This window comes from Daphnia pulex, chromosome 12, assembly GCF_021134715.1.
Source record: "Daphnia pulex isolate KAP4 chromosome 12, ASM2113471v1".
Lineage (NCBI taxonomy): Eukaryota > Metazoa > Arthropoda > Branchiopoda > Diplostraca > Daphniidae > Daphnia > Daphnia pulex.
In genome coordinates this window covers 2724972-2744068 of record NC_060028.1, presented here as the reverse complement: position 1 = coordinate 2744068, position 19097 = coordinate 2724972, and the positions used below count along the sequence as shown (strand labels likewise).

Genomic DNA, 19097 nt, shown 5'->3' with positions numbered 1-19097 from the left:
ACGACGGCTCTCTAAGATAGTGTTGCGACGACGCAGTCCAAGAAGGCCAAACTCATATTTTCTGAAAGACCAGCAAGTCCGAAAAAAAAGAAGAAGTGCCATCAGATAGCTTGTTGTATTGTTTGCCTTGGCTCTTGGTTGGCAGTGTATGGGTGCAGCATGTCGCAACTATCGATCGGCTCACAGACATCGCCAACGCGCATACACACACGAATAGGTCACATACGGAGTGGAATTGAGTGCCTTTTTTTTATATATTTTGACATCCGAGCGTATTACCCACCTTAGCTGAGAGATGCAAATCATTGAGACGTATAGAGAGATCTTCCGTCTTAATTCCAACAAACCATATTGGGACGACTTGCCGACCACATGGAAATAAGAATCGACCTGATCTGATGAAAACATCAGATTGCCAACATCGATAACCAATTGAAATGTAGATTGATTTTTTTTCTCTTGTGGGGACAAGGTCAATACTCAATTTAGACATTGAATGATTGGATTCACCACGAAGTCCCAAAAAAAAGTTATCAAGTTTTACTGTAAAAAAATAGGGTAAAAACTTAGTTTTGGATGTTACCGGATGTTACTGTGGTATCAAATTAAATTAACAGATAACCTATTTCTTCTTATTGTGAATTTTATCAGATATTATGGTCTTTTTATGATTCGCTCCTTTCGTGTTGTATCCTGTTTCGTGTACAATAGTGCACACGCTCAAGGAAAGTAATTTCTAGCGGTAAGTGTTAAAGTTATTGGCGATTTTGTAACGGCAAATTTCATAATACCACTTACCGTGAAACGAGGTTTATTGACAGGGATAGTCTTGAAACTGGTTAATTCGGTCGTAAGGTTTCTTCCTTTGTTTGAATAACCCGTGTCTGCTTTCAAAGGAAAACAATCACCACCTTTCGTGTAAGGATTCAACAAGGATTTTTACTTAAAGATCCTTATTATATTACCGATTCGATTAGGTCGCGGTGGTGTTTCAACAGCTTCAATGATACTCACCGCGTTTCGTAACACAGTTTGTCTTTACATTTCCCATCATTAGTGCTAGGACCCAATTTCGTTAATTAATGGGATTTCCCCTATTTTTGAAAAATCCAATAAACAGAAAATCAATATTGGGGAGTGAAATTGCTCATTTAGTCATTTTAACGGAAAGCTTTTAAAATAGGAAGTTTGCCACGACCTACGCGATGAATAAAACTGCCATTTTCGGTACCGTAATTAGTTTACTGGCATTTCTATGTTATTCTCGTCGAGCTTAAAACTTTGTTCTTGTCTGTCTATTGTGACCTGGAAGAACTCTAAAATGTTCTTTTCGGAATAACCTTTCTAGGAAATTCTACTTAAAATCGCATACAGAAAACTTACTTCGCCCACGTAGCATAAAAGAAAAGTGAGCCAGTACACTATATGTATGTATCCCAAGAAGAGTTATCTACTTTGAATACAGAACATTTTTATCGATCTGAAAAATGTGTTAACTTGGGGTTCTTCAAACTTCGTGACTGTTTAGTTAGCGTTTAATTTACCGGGCAATATCGTTCTGAAGTCCCACTCGAGCTAAGGGCCGATTCAGGGTTTATTACCACATATGCACGTAGAAGGCAAGTTAAACAAGACGAATCCTTAGGGTTGGAAGCTGTATGCATGATCTTGTTCATTGTTTGGCTGGCATTGTTTGTTGAATGCATCTCAAGGCTCCCCCTCTCTATTAATATACTAGTATGTAATCCACATAAGCAGTAACACACTTGAAATTTTGAATGATTCCTACCTCTGACTGTCTGACATGCGCATCCTAGTTATCTTCTATACACGTAACCATTGTGGATTGCACCTCTCGCTGCTGAAACGGCCATAAGCAAACATGTTCTTTCATTAAAAACTACTCGAGCCTCAGCTGCTTTGCAAGCATGCCTATATTTACCGTATTAGGGTCACGATTACAATTGCCAGAAGAATAAAAAAAAATTAGTGGTTGATTGTTAGACTTATCAAAAGATCTTTTTATAACTTCAAAACACTAAATTTCTTTGAAGCCTAATGAGTTGCTGATCTCTTTGTAAACCGAATCATCGTACCCGTCACAAAGACAACGTTTTGTTCACCTTATAAATTCTTTTAAAGAAATACCAAACTTTACAATAGACTGAATGATTGCTTTCTTATAAAAGTAAAATAATGGACACAACGATTGATAATTCAAACTGAAGGCAAACGTTTCCAATAAAAAATCTAGCTCCAGATTATCGAGAAAATAATCAGTAGTTTTACGAGTCATTAATCATTTTACTAGTTACACGCCTTCACAAGGCATCGACAAGGACTAGATTACGAAACGCTTTTGGATGAAGAGTACTACCGTGTAAGTTAACGAAGTTAATTAGAGGTACTAGGTAAGAAGAAGAATCTTAAGCTATACAAGCGTCCTAGAATGCAAGGTGGAATTTGGGATCGAGCGATCAAAGAAACAATAAACGCACAGAGGGTGTGTGTGTAGAGAAGATGAAAGAGTGTAGCTACAATCAATAAGTTGAGGCTTCACGCGTTCAACGTACTAAAGCAAGCGTAGTTATTGATGGCCGACGCTGACGTCACAGGATCATTGAGCTGAGATTTGAGTAGGAAATAAGAGACCCATGATCGTGAATTTAAGACTTAATCTTACAGCATACCACACCAACGGCAACTAGGACAGCCTGAATAATCAATACGCAAACCGACTCTTTAAGCAATCTTTAAGTTCCAGGCTGCTTGACGCGTACATGTTCCTTGAGGTCTGATAAAAGGCGTTTTAACGTCAGACTACCGAAAGAAGGAGTCAAACACACACATTGAAGAAGAAGAAGCAAGAAAACACGAGCTTGCATTCAGGCGATAAAACATTCGATCGATCGGAGTGTTTCGTCACATGATGTAAACACGATCTCTTTGAACCAAATCGAAGAAATAATAACAAGAATATGTCGAAACTCTTGCTGTCGAAATGAGAAAATAGCTTTTAGATTTATCAACGGTTCCGTTCGAGAATAAGATCTCTTTTTCTTCTTCTTAAGTTACTCTTCCGAGTTTCGTTTACCAATTATTGATCGGCGAAGAGATTTACAATCGACCCATTTCGTCTCTCAGAAGCCATTAACGTAAATGAACCAATTATTTTCGTAAAGTAAGATACAAATGCTAAGGAGATTTACAAATTCTAGTAAGTACCACCTCATTATTGACAAGTGTGTATTGATTTGACAAAAGTGTTAAAAAACAAAGTAAAAAAAAAAACTAGCAGCGGGATTGATAACCCAACATTCAATATAAGTACTGAAGAATGAAAGTAAAACAACTTGTGAAAGCAAAGATGGGATACTGTGTAATCTAGTGGATCACTTCTTGCAAAGAATGAGTATCTGAGGAAATTGGAGTCATTCTATCAGGAGTTGGGCCCCAGATTAGTGCTTGATGACACTTGGGTTTGGCCAGACTCTGAAAAAAGATTTGGATGTGCTTAGGTTTAGTCGCAGATAGCAAACAGGTAATAAAGTGGCAAGGATTAACAGAATAAAGGTCCAATGATTAAGTACCTTCACAAGACAGTCTGGCAAAATTTGTGGGTAGTTCTGCCGTTGAGACTCTTGACTGTGGGCAATAAATATCAGGTATGGCATTTCGACGGCCTGTCCGACCAGAGTTCAGAAAGTCTTCTTCGATCTTGACATGTGCACCACACTCTTCAGCGGTGGAGCTTCCCGACGAATTTTCAATCGACATATTCGTACTGCCAGTCGAAGCAGTCGCCATGAAAATGAATCGAGGAGTGTCAAAACATTGCACAACAGAATAACTTCTTCGTCACCATGGTTCTTTAAATTATACGAATTGCGCAAGAAATCAACACAAATACAAGCTTCAACTAGTAAACTCTTCTAGTCCTCTGCACTATCCTATACTGCACAGAGTACATCGCACACACAAACCACGAGAATTCTCTTCCTCCTTTTCCCATCCTCCGAAATCATGTTATTCTTTGATGCCTCGCTCGAGCCATCTAGCGGTGAGGTGGTGAAGCTCTTGCAATTCAGTGACGGGGAAGTTGCAGACAGTGACTTACGCGAAAGTGTTTGTTTTGCTTCTGTTGGTGCAAAACGGTTTCAAATGGCCTCGTTTGCAAGAAATTCGTTCAATCCAAACAAGAAACCAAGTGATCCAGAGAGGTAAAACATAAAATTCTATCTGAAAATATCTATGGTTAGGTTTTGGGTGATAGAAATATTGTTTTATGGTTTGAAGTAGAAGTGTCAAGTACTACCACATGTTTCACTGACATAATTTTTCTCACAGATGGATTTGCGTATATCCAGCTTATATTGACAGCAACAAGACAAGGGTTGATGGCCGTCGGGTTCCCAAATCTCGTGCCGTTGATAAACCCACTTGTTCGGAAATTTGTGATGTCTTGACAGCTGCCAATTTCAAGGTTGGAGTTGAACCGAAATTCTATCCAAGGGAACCAAGCAAGGAGGATGAAATGCGAGGGAGGGTTAGAGTTCAATTGAAGAATGAAGACGGCACACCTGTAAATCCAGCATTTCCTTCACGTAAGATCTTGATTCATAATTTAATTCTTTCAATTCAGCAACTGAATGTAAATTTCTATTCAATACAGGGGATTCAGTCTTATTATACATTGGTGAGAAAATTCCCCATTTGAAGAGTAGGGTCTTTAAATCAGGTGGAGATGGACAGTCTGCCAACCAAGGTGGTGGTGGCAAGAAAAAAGGCAAAGGAGGAAGACGTTGATACTAGCTATTGTATACAGGAGGACAACAATAAAGTTACTTTCTTCTTTATTACTAATGGCTAATTTAATAACTATGAACAATCACAACTGACCAAAAAAAAGAGGAATGCTGTGGTTAGCCAACTAAGCAAGATAATTTGATTTGTGTTTTAATATCAAATAAAGAACTAGGTACATCTTTTTTTAATTAAGTCCAATAATGAAAATTTTTAGAAAGTAAAACTAATACTCTAGTCCCAAATAATGCGCACTAATCATGTGTCGCAATATGTCCATTAAAAATAAATCTTCCAAGATTATTCACAAATCACAGTTTATTACTGTAGATTCAATTTGCTGAAAGCTATTTTATCAAAAAAGAATATTACAATGTGTATATATTTGACGCAATATATATTACACATAAAAGATTTACATCACATTCAAGGCATGGTCCGCATGGAATTAAAGAAGTTGCGTACAGTAACTGGTGAGATAAATTCCGACGAGACGAAGTAAGTAATGCGGTGAAATGAAAAGAGATTCGTAATAAGAGTTAAGTAAAATTGCTCGATCCACGAAATGGGTGCATACTGAAGCTCCGACTAATCAGCTAATAAGCTGATTTCCATACATCATAAAGATGGGCGTCTGAGCAAAATCCGTAATTAAAATTAGAACTACCGGTTGTAGTAAAACGAGTATAATCATTCATCACTCATCAGTAATTAATGTCTGACTAATTACTATTTAAGGAGATGTAGTCGAGGTCGTTTTAGTGCTAAGGGAAGTTCTAGACAAATGAGATGTGTTGGAATCTTGCGAATCACAAACATTAGCTTTACCCTGCCGTCTGAGGTTTTCACTTTTGAGACCTCCAGCAGGACCAGCCCGATAAGTCGATTGTCGCCCTTTAGGTTTCCGACAACCGCAAATTTTGTTACGAATGGATCTGATTACTTTAGGATTGCAGGTGTAGGCTAACAGAATGAAGACACCCTGAAGTGAACACAGGGCTACAAACACATACCACAAGGGCATAAAATCAGCAGCTCCAGCAATCAAACCAGCTAACCAAGACAGACCCATGATCAGGGCCAATCGAACGTACAGACCCAGCTGTTTACGAGTACCTGCCTGATTGCTGGACGTCGGAGACTTGGAAGTGGTGCTGCGAATCATGTGAGCCGAACTGATGAAGAGCAAAAGGTTGACGGAAAGAATGATGGTAAGAGGAGCGGCGAAATAGATCAGAATCGCCTTGCGTTGACCGAACCAACAAACATTTCGGCCGAAAAATGGACGATACTCTGCCGGCATCCAGGAAAAGAGATCCGTGTCAACGTACTCGACTGCAACGGCTGCGGCTACGATTAATCCGGGGACCAACCAAGCGTACATTGAATACAAAATAAATTTCCCCCACTGCTGACCGGAAGAAGAGCACCTCAGCTGAACGGTGGCCAATCGAATGGTGCGCCACACGTCCCAAGCTAAAACAGATGTCCACCAAAAGGCAGCGAGAAAGAAGTAGAAAGTGGACAAGGCAACTCCGACACAAATGTTGCTACCAGTGGGAATGAACTGCGCTATGATGAAAGAACCATACGCAATAAAGAGAGCCAGTGATAAAGACGCCAAGTTTCGACCGGACAAATTACGCAAATCGGGACTAATGGTAAACGCAATCAGGTGCAGAGCTAGGCACACTTCGGACAATCCCAGTCCGGCGACTGTAACCCATCCGAGAATAGGATCAAATTTAGAAACGGTGGTGACTCCTTCGGCGCAGATCAGAACGCCATCTTTCGATTTTAGGTAGTGACCCACTTCGTAGAGTTTCTCGTGCGAGGGGATGTATAGGGTGCCGTTTTCTAGCCACTGGACTTCGTCTTCCGAGAGAAGAAATTTAGGACAGGAAGTAAAGTTCCTCTCCAACGAGCTCTGGTTCCCATCGGTCATGTTTGTTGGAGCCATCCAACTGGAATCGGTCGAAGAATTAACAGCAGTTGATGAAATTTCAGACGGCTGGGTTGTTGTATCAGGTTTTCCAGGTTGTTCTCCGTCAGGAAATAGGATGGCATTTTCGTCAGTTTCTGCTTTGCTATCGACGTCACTGCTGATTGTAGTTGCAGATCCTGTTTCGGGTGCGTAACAACGTCCTTCACGGTAAACGGTTCCAGGCTGTGAACAAAATACTGGGCGACACTTTCGGGAAAATGGATCGTAAAGTTGACCATCTTCGCAGCTTTTCTCCTGTCCAACCATGCCGTTTCCGTCCTTATCTTTCAGATCAAAAAGGAGGGCGAAAGCTGATGGGTTAAAGTCATGCAAATAATTTGGTAATTTCCGGAAAGAAATATCAGATGATTCGCATGACAGTTCCTGTGGTTGGGCCCCGTTGCAAATTGCACAGTGCAAGTTACGAAAGATTTCCTGTGGTCTGTAGACGAAAGACGTGTAAGATAAGCACTTGTTGCGGACATCTTCATCCATCCACTCCGGAGGGCATTCATTTATCGAAGGCTGGCACGACCGCAAAGAAGACACCAGGTCATCAGGTAAAGCAGGATCAATGAAACAAGAATGAAACTGTTCGCCATGGCCGTCGATATCGACCATAAGACCCCACATCTTTTTCTCTTTGTCCCATTGAACCTATAAAAACAGACAAAAATTATTAATGAAGCATCTAGAAAATAAATTTAATGATAACATTGACGTACCTTGGAGGCAAGAACATCTTTTGTCATTGTGTTTAAAATATTGCTGTCGGCTAACAAAGAGTTGCATTCCAATCTCGGGTTCCTAAACATGGAAAATATAAATGTGATCATTTGAACAACTTATTTTGAATTTACGTATAATTACAATACATACCAGAAACGAAGCAAGGATGACTGGTTATGGGCAAGAGTGGCCGGCACATCTTGATGGCACTGAGCGCAGTTTAAGTTCCGATAGGTAATACCAGAAACTTGATTGGTCACTGGCATGTAGCTGATGGGATCCGAATGAATTTGCCATTCCGCTGGTTCGGTTTCGCAGGCTTGCGTCACCTCAGGATTGGCGTCTTTCGGGCATTTGTTCACAATCCAATTGAAATTGTACTGCCGTAACTGTAAACAGCTGAATTTAGCTTCAGCTATCCGTTGTTGTTTGGGATCGAACTGCTTGGATTCCGGACAGCAATCACCGAAATGAATGCACGAATCGTCACAAAGACAGCTGCGTTTTGTCCAGACTGGGGAATCGATGATACGGTTCACCTATAAAATTGATGTTTTTAAAGTAAGTGTAAGATATTGCAACACAAGGCAAGTAGTCATGTGCAAGAGTCATGTGTAAAAGTCATGTGCGTTATTTCTAAGAAAATATGACATTTCGCAGAAATTAAAATAAATTTTACCGACACTAACCTTATCATCGTAACATGTATCCTTTGGAAAGCAAGAGATGTTTAACGCTTGGATGTCATTCAGGATGGAGCCCCGTGAAGCGTTCTCGAATATGATGTCACTCGATTGCACCACAGCTGGAAAGTTAACGCAACTTACCAGCCACAGTGCCAGTAAGACATTCATTTAGAAGAGCTTATTTGCAAGCAAATAGCGGCAAACTAACTGAACTCAACCAAGAATAATCAGCTAGGTCGAGATATGTCACTACTGTCACACAGAATTTAACCGTTGAAACTGGAGGAATTTGAATGCACAAGGAGAAAATATCACTTTCCCCTGTACCAGCGATGAATGGCTGAAGTTGAACCTTCCCTTTCAACTGTCGATGTTCTACTGGCTTGCGGCTATACTACGGTGAACGTGATGAGGACCCAGCGATGACTGAAAAGGGGGAGGATCCAAAGATGACTAGGGGATTTTAAAAAAACCCAATATACAATTTGTTTGACCTACTTTTCATCCCCAAACAACTTTCTAAAATCCTAAATATCCTCATTCCTCAGGAGAAAATGTCTGGTTGGCTGGTAGCTCACCTGGGTTCACCCTACCATCCTTTAACAACGTCGTCTTCAGAGATGTGCAGATAAAGAAAAGAAAAATTCTTTGAAAACTGAAAGCCAAGGTTCTTGCATTGAAAGTTTTTTTCTTTTGTTACCCTTTAATGTAATTTAATGCAACACTTTTGAAGTCTGTCATAGATTTTGAATATTTTTTGTAGTCCCTTTTTTTTTTTTATCTACACCCACTATGTAAATTTCTAAAAATCGAAAGTTTATCAAAAGACATATTCAATGCGCTATTTTATTCCGTTTATCAGACGTGGCCTAACTTTATTGTGAAGGAAATGTAGTTGCCCCTTTGAACTTGAAAACTGCGCATGTCCGTTTCGTTTTAGAGCACTTTTCAGATCAAATGACAGGAAGACGGAAGCGAGTATTATGGCGATTATGGGAAGAACTTTTAAAACGAAAAATTCTTTTGTTTTGATGTGTAAAAAAACTCCTGTACAAAAAAAAATTGTTTGAAATGATGAAACTAGTAATGCTGCTGTTTTTATTATTCGTCGCATTTATAATGTGCTTCGACAGCAGGACCTGGTTTCGGATTTTTAAAAATGAAGGAAAATATTATGTGCTGCTCATAATCGAGAATCGACATCATAGATAAAGAAGACTTGGTCTTTATCTGTGCCAGCTGGTGGCGTGGCACTGGCAAATGCGTAAATGCGTAAATGCATTTATTTAAAAAAAAAAAAAAGTCACAAAAAGAATATATCTGGCAATAGGGAAGCAGACGTCAGACGAGCATAGCAGACAAATGGGGTGAAGACAGAAAAGAGGTGTATCGGTGAAATCGGTGTATCGACTCAGTGAAAAACGGCGCATTAAACTATTTACATTACAGCATCACAGTATGCAGTTTTATCCCTGGTGTGTGACGAAATGCCAGACGGTGATCAACAGATATTGACGAATAAACCGCTTGAATATTCACTCTGTGTGAAATATTTATCAACTACAATGCGATACCTCGGGGAGATTCTCGTCGTTATTCTTTTTGTATTTACATCCTATGCAAGTCTACAGAAAGGGTAATTAATCAATTAAAAGGTATTTTTTGTAAATCATATAAACATGAGATACAACAAATATTATTTTCAGGTCATTGAAAATACAATCTCAGTCACCACCTGTGCCTCTCCTAAATAGTAATGCAACTGTAAGTGACTTTTATGGAGGTGATATCGCAACTCCTTTTACTACAGTACTACACTCTGATGTCTCACTAGTCATGTACTATGCTCCGTGGGACTTTGATTCTCAATTAGCAATTCATGATTTTGAGAAAATTGCCAAGAAATATAAAGGGCAGGTATACACTGATTATTTTTTTATAAATTAATAAAGCTGTCTATTTCAACTAGTGACAGTTCCAGTACAATTATTGCAATTCTCTTTTGATTTTTAGGTGTTCTGTTCTTCTATCAACTGTTGGGTTTCCAATGGTGCCTGCAAAAAAACGTTCCCCAAGCTCAGAAGCTTTCCACTAATACTGGTTTGACTCTTTTTTTCTGATAATATCCTGTAGCCTATTTTTATTAAATCCTGTTTATTAAAATACAGGGCTATGTAGGAGGGACTAAAGGTGTCCAATATAGAGGTCCACTTCAGTATGAATATTTGGATAAATTTGTTCAAAGTTTGCTCAAACCGCTGAAAAGAATTGAAACTGTTGCTGACCTATACAAATTATTGACTCAGTCCACTGTAAGTTAATTCAGACATTGCCTTTTTTTACAATACATTTAATAAGGCTGTGAAACAAAAAAATATATATTTTTAATATAATTTATAAATATTTTTTTTTATTTAAAGGCTGTTGTTACAGGTTACTTCAACTTTGACTCAGTAAAACCAAATGGGTTTTATTCATTTTATTTAGCATCCTTGAGAAACTTGGAATATGATGCCCATGAATCAATTGCATTTGCAATTGCAACAAATCCTAATGCTGCAAATAGACTTGGAATTCATTTGATAACAACTTCTCAGCAGTTTGACGTACGATTGCATTTGTGGAACGAGACTCTGGTTGGTAGATGAACAAATATATATATATATAAATAATTAAATATGTATAAATGTACACTTTTACATCTATGTCCGTTTTATTTTATTCTAGATTTATCCTCATAATGAAAACACAATCGATGTCCCTCGGTTTTTGCAGTGGATTCATTACCGTAGCCATTCCCCGATTCAATTAATTTGGCCTAGCTGTCGAAAAAACCAATTGATTCAACACTACCTCATTGAGCAACAGCGACCTTCCCTTATTCTCTTCACATCAACATTGACTCCTTCATATCAAACTCTGATGGTAAATAATAGTGTTGTCGAACTTTATTTTATTGGTGTGGAACTGTGGATCCTAATTTTTAGTTTTGTCCATAAAGGTGAAAGAGGTAGCATTTGACTACAACAATTGTGCTTTCTCTCTTCGAATAGCCAGACTTATAGAAGAAATTCAGCGCCAAAGATATGCAATGGAAACTTCTCGATTAGCAGCCGAAAGACAATGTAGCATATTTGAAAAAGAAAGGGAATGCGGTTTGAGCAATACGTCACTTTATATCAATGCTTCAATCACTACCGATAGCAGCGTCGAAAAAACCTGTGGATTCTCATTTAAACCGACATTATTCAAATTTCAAGGCCTGGGCTGCCGTACAAATCGCAGTTTAAAATTTTTTGTTATCAATTCGAACCAATATCCAAATTTCCTGATAAACTTAGGCTATTCATCAAAAGAAATTCGCCAAAATGCTAACATTGCATTGATCGTCGATCCCAAGGTATCATATCTATATCTAATCATTAGGCAATGTTTTTAACTGGGAATATTTTTTACGTAGGCAGAATCCCATTACATTATGAGCCAGACGTTGTCGAAGGAAAACTTGGAAAATTTTATCGTTAACTATACGGAAAACAGCTTGAGGCGATTTCGGCGAAGCCACCAAAAATCAAAATTGTGTCCACCCGGCCGTGTTTGTCTGGAAGAAATCTCAACGGATGAATTTGAAAAAGTTGTGCTCGATCCATCGCACGATGCGATCGTCTTTTACAGAAAAAATGGATGCGTATTTTGTGAGGTTGGCGCTCGTTTCTTTTTGAAACTGTCTCTGATGTTTTCCTTGTCAGCTGCATCGTTTCTGGAAAACACCGATCTGCGCCAGATCAGATTTGCCACTATCAATGCCGAAGAGAACGACTTGCCTTGGCAGTTTACTGTCGATAAATATCCTTCCATCGTTTTCTATCCGGCATACAGGTTTTCTCCCTTCAAATTAAATTTTTATTTTGAGTTCATTTATTTATTTATTTATTTTTTCTTCAATAGGAAGTCGGAGAGTCGTCTATACCCACATAATTTGGAATTAAATGAAGCAAACCTGCTGAACTTCACACTTTCTCAGTTGAGCATTAAAAATCGGGTGTCGTGGTTTATTCATTTTTGTCGTGACACTCCTTGCCTACAAGAAGCTCACAGACAGATTGATGCTCAAATAGGGATAATTGATCGGCAAATTCGAGTTTGCCGTAATCGTTTACTGTGGTCAATTGACGGTGATCGGGCATCGATGGAAGAGTTACGGGGCTGGGTTAAAGAACGTCATTTTTTCAAAGAGCTCAGCTATTCCGTCCGGAAAACAGTGGTTGGCATACTACGACGAATGAACCGCGACGGATATCCTAATGGCGTTCGTATAACTGCTGCTGAATGAGATTTGACATATTAAAATTAACGAAAAACGCTACACAAGTGTATTTTTCAAGTGCGCAGCAAGGATAATCGTTAAAGCCTTATTAAGTTCCAATTGTAAGAGAATTTGAAACTTGTTCTCACACTGACCATTGCTTGTTTGTGCTTGTGCGATTCCATGTTGCAACAAATTATTGGCGTAATGCACGTTAACATTGTGAAGGTATAAATCTTTTATGTGGGTTGTGTACTTGTGTTAAATTTGTACCATGTAATTGCATTAAAATGAGTTTATATCATGTAAATTTTTTTTTTATAATTTATACTAATTTCCTTGGATTCGATGTTTTTAAATGGACGTGCAATTATTTTCATTTCAACAATTTTCCGATATCTTCTATGGCCTAGATAGAACTAGAGTAACAAATTAATGAGCCATATTGGCAAGGTAATAAAGTAGTGGCGATTGGAAAAACTGAACCTGCTTATTAAAGATCTTAGATTAGATCGCGGAATACGGATTGGTAGCCTAGCAGCCTGCAGCCTTCTTAGGTAAAAATACAGCCCATCAGTTCCAAATCCGCATTTTTTAATTCCGCCATTCCGCTTCCGCCTTTAAGGATATCCCAGATTGACATGGTGCATTCTGGATTCTGGTGCATTGGAATGCTGGAAACAAATACAATGTTTGTTTACCATTTTATTTGCCAAGTTATCTGCTTGGGAGTTAGTGGTTGGTGGCCTGCCAGATTCGATCCACCCTAATTTCAGAAACCATTATTAATTATTTGCAGTATTTGTTCTACAGAGGCAAATATTAAAGCAGGAACCAAGTAAGTGGGCATATTGAATTTTCTATAATGTGAAAATTGAATTCTAAAAAATGGCCTTCAAATCACAATGCAATTGCCGTCATTAATGACGGCTATTCATAATTTCATGTTAAAATAATATCTTATCATTTTAGTGATCATATATAAATTCATTCTTGGGAAATAAACATGGCCAAAAAAACCACAGAAAATAAGAAACCTGGATATTTGGAAAATGATTCTAGTCTTGTTGAATCTAATGAAATTTACAGCCAAAAGCTGGACGAACTAATTTCAAAGTATATAAATTTTTACAATCTTCGTCTTGAATAACTTTATTTATTTATTTCTCATTAGAATGTACACATTTGTTGAAGTAGATGAGAAAGTGGAAAAACAGCCTATAATTGAGCCTTGTGCAGTTGATCACACAATTTCATTTGATTTCCTTCCTGCAACTGCGATAAATGAAAAACACACTGTCAACAAAAAAATGATAATATGGAAGCCAAAGCCCAAGTTCTTTGAAAAAATAACTTATGAAGATATGTGCAGTGTTGTAGTGTCTGGTGACTGGATTTTGAACAAACAGGGAATTTACGGAAACGGTAGAGTAAGGAGGAGTGAACTTGTTACTGGAGCTGTTCATTCTTCTGCACTTAAAAAGAAAGTTCAATAAAAAATAATGGAGTTTCTCATTGTACAGACAAAAACTTTTCTTCATTTATTATTTTCAAACTTAACTTAGCTACCATGATTGCCAAATGACAAAAGATCAAATGCTATGGAAAGATATCGATAATTTTAACTATATTGTCCGGCCGGACATGTATATTTGTAAGTTTATTTGGTAATCTTGTCAGCAAGTTATTCTTGTACTTCCCGATTTAGCCGCTTAGTTAGAAAACTTTCAGTATACAACAGGACATGAATAATTCAAAAGGGTCAGTGAAATGCGATCGGATCTACGTGATAACCAATTTGTTTGTCTTTTTACATACAATGTGTTCTACACCATAAAAAGAGCAGGGGTATTGGGAGCATAACAATTATCATCTATAGCTACTGTAAACGCATAGAACTGAGAAATGGCTATTCTTCATGTGCATCCTAGCAGAAAAATTGATTGATAATCCGTATACATCGTATCCTTATTCCGTAGGCAACTTGAAGCTTGGAATTTCACTGAATGGATTTAGAAAATCAATCATGACTCGAATATCGAATTATCAATCATGACTTGTGGACACAATGTACTACTACAAGTACTGCGTTTCGTTTGTCTTATTTTTGTCTTGCTTTTTCTATGTTTGAGTAATTTTTAAGCCGTCCAATTTCAAACCAAAATTGAGCGACTGCGCCTGCGCTTTATTCTTTCCATTCGAAAGCGCTTTCAGTCTGAGAGCGTGGGCAACAGAAACACATGTCAAAAGCCTTGTCGTGATTTTTTAAAAACCAAAAACGTTCCTTTCGGAGACATCAACTGATTTTCCGAGCGGTGTTTACGATGTCGAATCAATGTGTGAACGAAGCGTTTGAGCTAGGTGAGAATTTGAGCGATCGAGATGTTGAAACCGATGAAGCGAATAATAAAAAACAGGAGACCGCTTCTGCTCCGAATGGAATGCACAGCCAAATTTTACCTGAGGATGATTTGAGGATACCTGAGACAATGTTAAAGACTTCCCCAGATGAAGAAACAGTATCCCAGATCGCTCTGACTGAAGAGAAAACAAAGGAAGATGTCGACGTCAAGGAAGAAAATGAAACAAGTGAACGCGGGGCATGGAGCAACAAACTAGACTTTCTATTTTCCTGCATCAGTGTTTCCGTTGGATTGGGAAATATTTGGCGTTTCCCATATCTATGTAATATCTCTATTCATTTGTAGAGTTTTTTTTTATTAAGCAAAATGTTTTGAATTTTCTCATCAGGTTATAAAAATGGTGGAGGTGCGTACGTTTTCCTGTTACCCACGTTTCCGACACATAAAAAGTTATGATTTATGAAACAATTTTAGGTGCGTTTTTGATAGCATATTTTGTCGCTATGGTGTTCTGTGGCATTCCGATATTCTATGCAGGTATCCCGTTGAACTTCACACTATTTTTTTTATGGGATATCGTTACAAATTTTGCTTGCGCTTTTACAGAGGTCGCATTAGGTCAATATTTAGGAGTTGGGGGTATTTATTTTGAATTTTTTTGTTTCAAATAAATGATTAAAATTTATAGTTATATACTTATAATATAGGCATGACCTTTATCGGTCAAATAGTGCCCATCATGAAAGGTACTACAATCCTATTATACTTGGGTTTATTCATTTCACAAAAATTTAAATCCAAAAAAATTTATAATTGAACAGGAGTTGGTTTTGCCACCATGGTAGGTTTCCTTACCAAATGGATTGTAACGTTATGATTTAGCTCTAAGCATGTTTTAGGTGGTTGTCGTACTTATCGACATTTATTATACCATAATCATCGCATGGACCCTATTTTACTTGATTGCTTCATTTACAGCTTTACCAAGTCTCCCGTGGGCTGGCTGTAGTACGTATATCACTTAATTTTTTATTATTATTTTTTTTTTGCTTTGAAACTGATAAATTCGACAAGCAAATAACGTAAGTAAAAATGGATTAACTGATGAAATTTTGCCTTTCTGACCTTTGAATATTGACCGCATGGTGCAATTTCATTCATAGTTAGTGGTGCCATTGTCAATGCTTCATTAATTTTCTTTTATTGTTGAATTTACTCTCTAAAGATAACACATGGAACACACCCAATTGTTATGTCCCGACTGAAATTACGAATTTAACTATCGGTGCCAGCATATCCAGCTCCTCAGTGTCGGCAGTCGAAGAGTTTTGGACGTAAAAATAAAAAGATTATTAAAATTAAAATGTCGTTGTTTCCATTATTAAAATCCTGCGTACTATTCTTGTGAACAGGGAACGGGTTTTAGGTATTACAGATGGCATCGAAAACTTGTCTTCCGTTCGTTGGGAACTCTTTGGAACATTGATATTGGCGTGGATTCTTGTCTATTTCATCATCTGGAAGGGTTTGAACGAAAGCGGTTACGTAAGTTTTTAACTAAAATTTTTTCGTATTTTTTTTATCGATACCCTTGAGGAGTTGAGTGAGAAAAATTAACTTATAACGCTGTTCTATTTATATTTTGTGCTATTATATAGATTGTCTGGTTTACTGCCTTATTTCCTTACGCTATTCTTCTGGTTCTCCTTGTCCGAGCAGTTACACTTGAAGGCGCCGAGATAGGATTACTCTACTATGTTACTCCAAAATGGTTTACTCATTACATTCAAATTTAATAACGTCGACTAGTTATTAGGTTTTTAAGCCCTCCCACATAAATGCTGCTGCTAATTTATTAAACGGCTTGAACTGTTTGTACAGCACTTTATGCTGTGTATCACTAATTTTGCATTGGAATTGGTAAAAAAAAATGTAGAGAAATTGAATTTATGAAAATTTTTAATCAGGGACCTTCTGCTGACTGCTGGTCCGTGGATTGATGGTACAAGAAAAATGATTGATTTACATACTAAAGTCGTACTAAAAATCGTTTTCCATTGGAATTTTTTTACCAGGTACGACGCAGATCTTCTTTGCGTACAGTATAGGAACAGGGGCATTGCCTGCTCTGGGCTCATACAATACTTTTAAGTATAATTGCTTCAGGTAAGGACAATAAAATGTACCCAAATAAAGTTGTCCTCTGAATATTTTTATTTACATTTCTTTTTTTTACAGGGACGCTATGATAACTTGCTTAGTTAACACCTTGACGTGTTTGATTGCAGGAGTCGTTACGGTATTCGCAAGTTATATGTAGTTATGAACTGAAATAATCCTTGAAAATAATGCTTCATTTCTTTTTGGTCATAACTAAAGTTTGCCATTCTTGGAACAATTGCCCATTCCACTAATGCTAGCATCGATTCTGTGGTGAATTCTGGACCTGGTCTTGTTTTTATAACCTATCCGGAAGTTGTTTTGCGTCTTCCAGGTGCACCAGCCTGGGCAGTCCTTTTCTTTATCATGCTTGCGGTAAGCGCTGTGCTTAACACTATTATGTAATAATAATAATTTTAAAAATCGTGTTAAAAACTTTTTAATGCAAATTATGACTTAATAACTGTAATCGGTTGTTCTCATGTCTATTGCAGGTGCTCGGGTAATTTTTAAAATATTTTGAATAAGAAAATCTTCTCATTTTCCTCTCTGTTCGTCCTTCGACTACGGCAACTGCACAAATTCTGCCAAATCATTGCTGATGACATTTTCTGTTATCATTAGGATCGATTCTGAATTTTGCAATGTGGAATCCTTCGTAACTGGTCTTAGCGATAACTGGCCAGAAAAATTGAGAAAAAACCGAAAATTCTTCACATTTCTATGTGTTTTGGTTATGTTTCTTTTTGATATTCCCATGATAACTAAGGTAGCCAAGAAATTTTTTTAGCGCTTTTTTTTCAAAAATCAACCTTTGCTGAAGGTCAGCACTTAAGGTAAACTATAAAACGTTTTTATTTTTAAAAATAAATTTTCAGGGTGGTGTTTACGTATTTCAACTAATGGATTACTACTCTGCCAGCGGAATGTCTATGCTTTTTCTGGTTTTCTTTCAAACCATCTCTATTGCATGGATATTTGGTACCAGTCGATTCTGTGACTGTATCGAACAAATGTCAGGAAAAAGGCCGTCTTGGTTCTTCTACATCTGTTGGTCCTTTTTAGGTCCACTTGTCATGGCAGTAAAGAAAATTATAAATTTTATGTCAATACCTACTTCTAAAAGAATTTACAAAAAAAAAATTCCATGATTTCTTTCATTTCCATTTTTAAAAGGGCGTGTTCCTCTTTTACGTAATTCAGTACATCCCAGTAACGTATGGTGAGAACTACCAATATCCATGGTGGGCTGAAGTGATTGGGTAAATTATCAATATAAAACATAAAGCTAATTACCCCTAAATATATTGATAATATTCCAATAAAATATATATTTCCCTTATAGAATTATCATCAGCTTGTCTTCTATGTTGTGGATTCCTGGTTATGCCGCCTACTACATTATAACCACCCCTGGAACCTTGAGAGAAGTTGTTTTTCAAATTGAATTCCCGCTCGCCGACACACACTATAATGCGCTTTTTTCTTCCTATAGGTATTGGTTAAAGGAATGACTCCTATTTGCAAGCCGAGAAAGGGTGCACCATCATTACCGCTTTCTGGTGGCTTCAAAGAGGCAAACGAACTTGAAAACATTTTATAATTGTGTCAAAGTAGTCTGCAGCAGCACACAGCCCAGTGCATGAATGAATATGATGAGGGTAGCTACTTATCGTAGTCACCTGTACTTTTACGAACATTACGTGTCAAAATTGTATCTAGCGGTTTAAAATGTAAAACAGAGACTAAGCGGCATTTGAATAAACAGAATCTTCTCATTGCATCGCGTGTTATAGATGGCCTTTTATGAAAAATATGTGAAGGCGACTGGTAGACTACAGCTTAAAGGGCAACATATTTTTTTCAACTCTGAGCCTACGCCAATTGACCTATACGCTGTTATGTAGGGTGGTGATTTAGATCCTCGCCGGTGTATAGGCTAGCCGACGGCTTATAGGCCTACGTCGTTTCAGATCTTCGACTCCATCAGCAGTGGTGTAAGAGATTTGCTTGGAGCGAGTGGTCTCGTGAGTCGTGAGTTTTTCAACAAGATCCTATATTTGTTG

The 19097-nt window shown here is 37.7% G+C and overlaps 4 protein-coding genes and 1 long non-coding RNA gene across 7 annotated transcripts; 3 read left to right on the top strand and 2 right to left on the bottom strand.

Annotated features, from left to right (window-relative positions):
* Positions 1-572: 572 nt before the first annotated feature.
* LOC124209109 lies at positions 573-3732 on the bottom strand. 2 transcript variants are annotated; one of them, XR_006880779.1, is made up of 3 exons: positions 3591-3732; positions 799-3492; positions 573-736 (listed from the first exon to the last, which is right to left on the bottom strand). It is a non-coding gene; the product is annotated as an uncharacterized LOC124209109 (long non-coding RNA). The 2 variants fall into 2 exon arrangements; XR_006880780.1 differs by lacking the exon at positions 573-736 and having other exon boundaries at positions 1709-1723; positions 1790-3492.
* A 291-nt stretch (positions 3733-4023) lies between these two features.
* LOC124209107 (signal recognition particle 19 kDa protein-like) lies at positions 4024-4856 on the top strand. The gene is made up of 3 exons (XM_046606977.1): positions 4024-4220; positions 4348-4604; positions 4673-4856. The coding sequence occupies exons 1-3, from the start codon at positions 4024-4026 to the stop codon at positions 4804-4806; spliced, it is 588 nt and encodes a 195-aa protein (XP_046462933.1). The 3' UTR covers positions 4807-4856.
* Positions 4857-5106: 250 nt separating this feature from the next.
* On the bottom strand, positions 5107-8625 carry LOC124209104. The gene is made up of 4 exons (XM_046606972.1): positions 8206-8625; positions 7667-8055; positions 7513-7594; positions 5107-7444 (listed from the first exon to the last, which is right to left on the bottom strand). The coding sequence occupies exons 1-4, from the start codon at positions 8368-8370 to the stop codon at positions 5537-5539; spliced, it is 2544 nt and encodes an 847-aa protein (XP_046462928.1). The 5' UTR covers positions 8371-8625; the 3' UTR covers positions 5107-5536.
* An 887-nt stretch (positions 8626-9512) lies between these two features.
* LOC124209105 (thioredoxin domain-containing protein 11-like) lies at positions 9513-12818 on the top strand. Its single transcript, XM_046606973.1, has 9 exons — positions 9513-9838; positions 9909-10119; positions 10216-10302; positions 10371-10514; positions 10623-10838; positions 10930-11127; positions 11204-11602; positions 11663-12081; positions 12151-12818. The coding sequence occupies exons 1-9, from the start codon at positions 9690-9692 to the stop codon at positions 12533-12535; spliced, it is 2208 nt and encodes a 735-aa protein (XP_046462929.1). The 5' UTR covers positions 9513-9689; the 3' UTR covers positions 12536-12818.
* A 366-nt stretch (positions 12819-13184) lies between these two features.
* LOC124209106 (sodium- and chloride-dependent GABA transporter 1-like) lies at positions 13185-18814 on the top strand. Of its 2 annotated transcripts, none has more exons than XM_046606976.1 (22): positions 13185-13346; positions 13481-13624; positions 13706-15193; positions 15260-15277; positions 15346-15408; positions 15478-15510; positions 15579-15617; positions 15693-15712; positions 15771-15879; positions 16097-16205; positions 16284-16416; positions 16530-16642; positions 16839-16873; positions 16947-17037; positions 17110-17170; positions 17251-17406; positions 17526-17533; positions 17656-17800; positions 17910-18113; positions 18208-18293; positions 18377-18461; positions 18527-18814. In XM_046606976.1, the coding sequence occupies exons 3-22, from the start codon at positions 14833-14835 to the stop codon at positions 18632-18634; spliced, it is 1977 nt and encodes a 658-aa protein (XP_046462932.1). In that variant the 5' UTR covers positions 13185-13346; positions 13481-13624; positions 13706-14832; the 3' UTR covers positions 18635-18814. The 2 variants fall into 2 exon arrangements, with proteins under 2 accessions (XP_046462932.1, XP_046462930.1); XM_046606974.1 differs by having other exon boundaries at positions 13188-13346; positions 13683-15193.
* Positions 18815-19097: the final 283 nt, after the last annotated feature.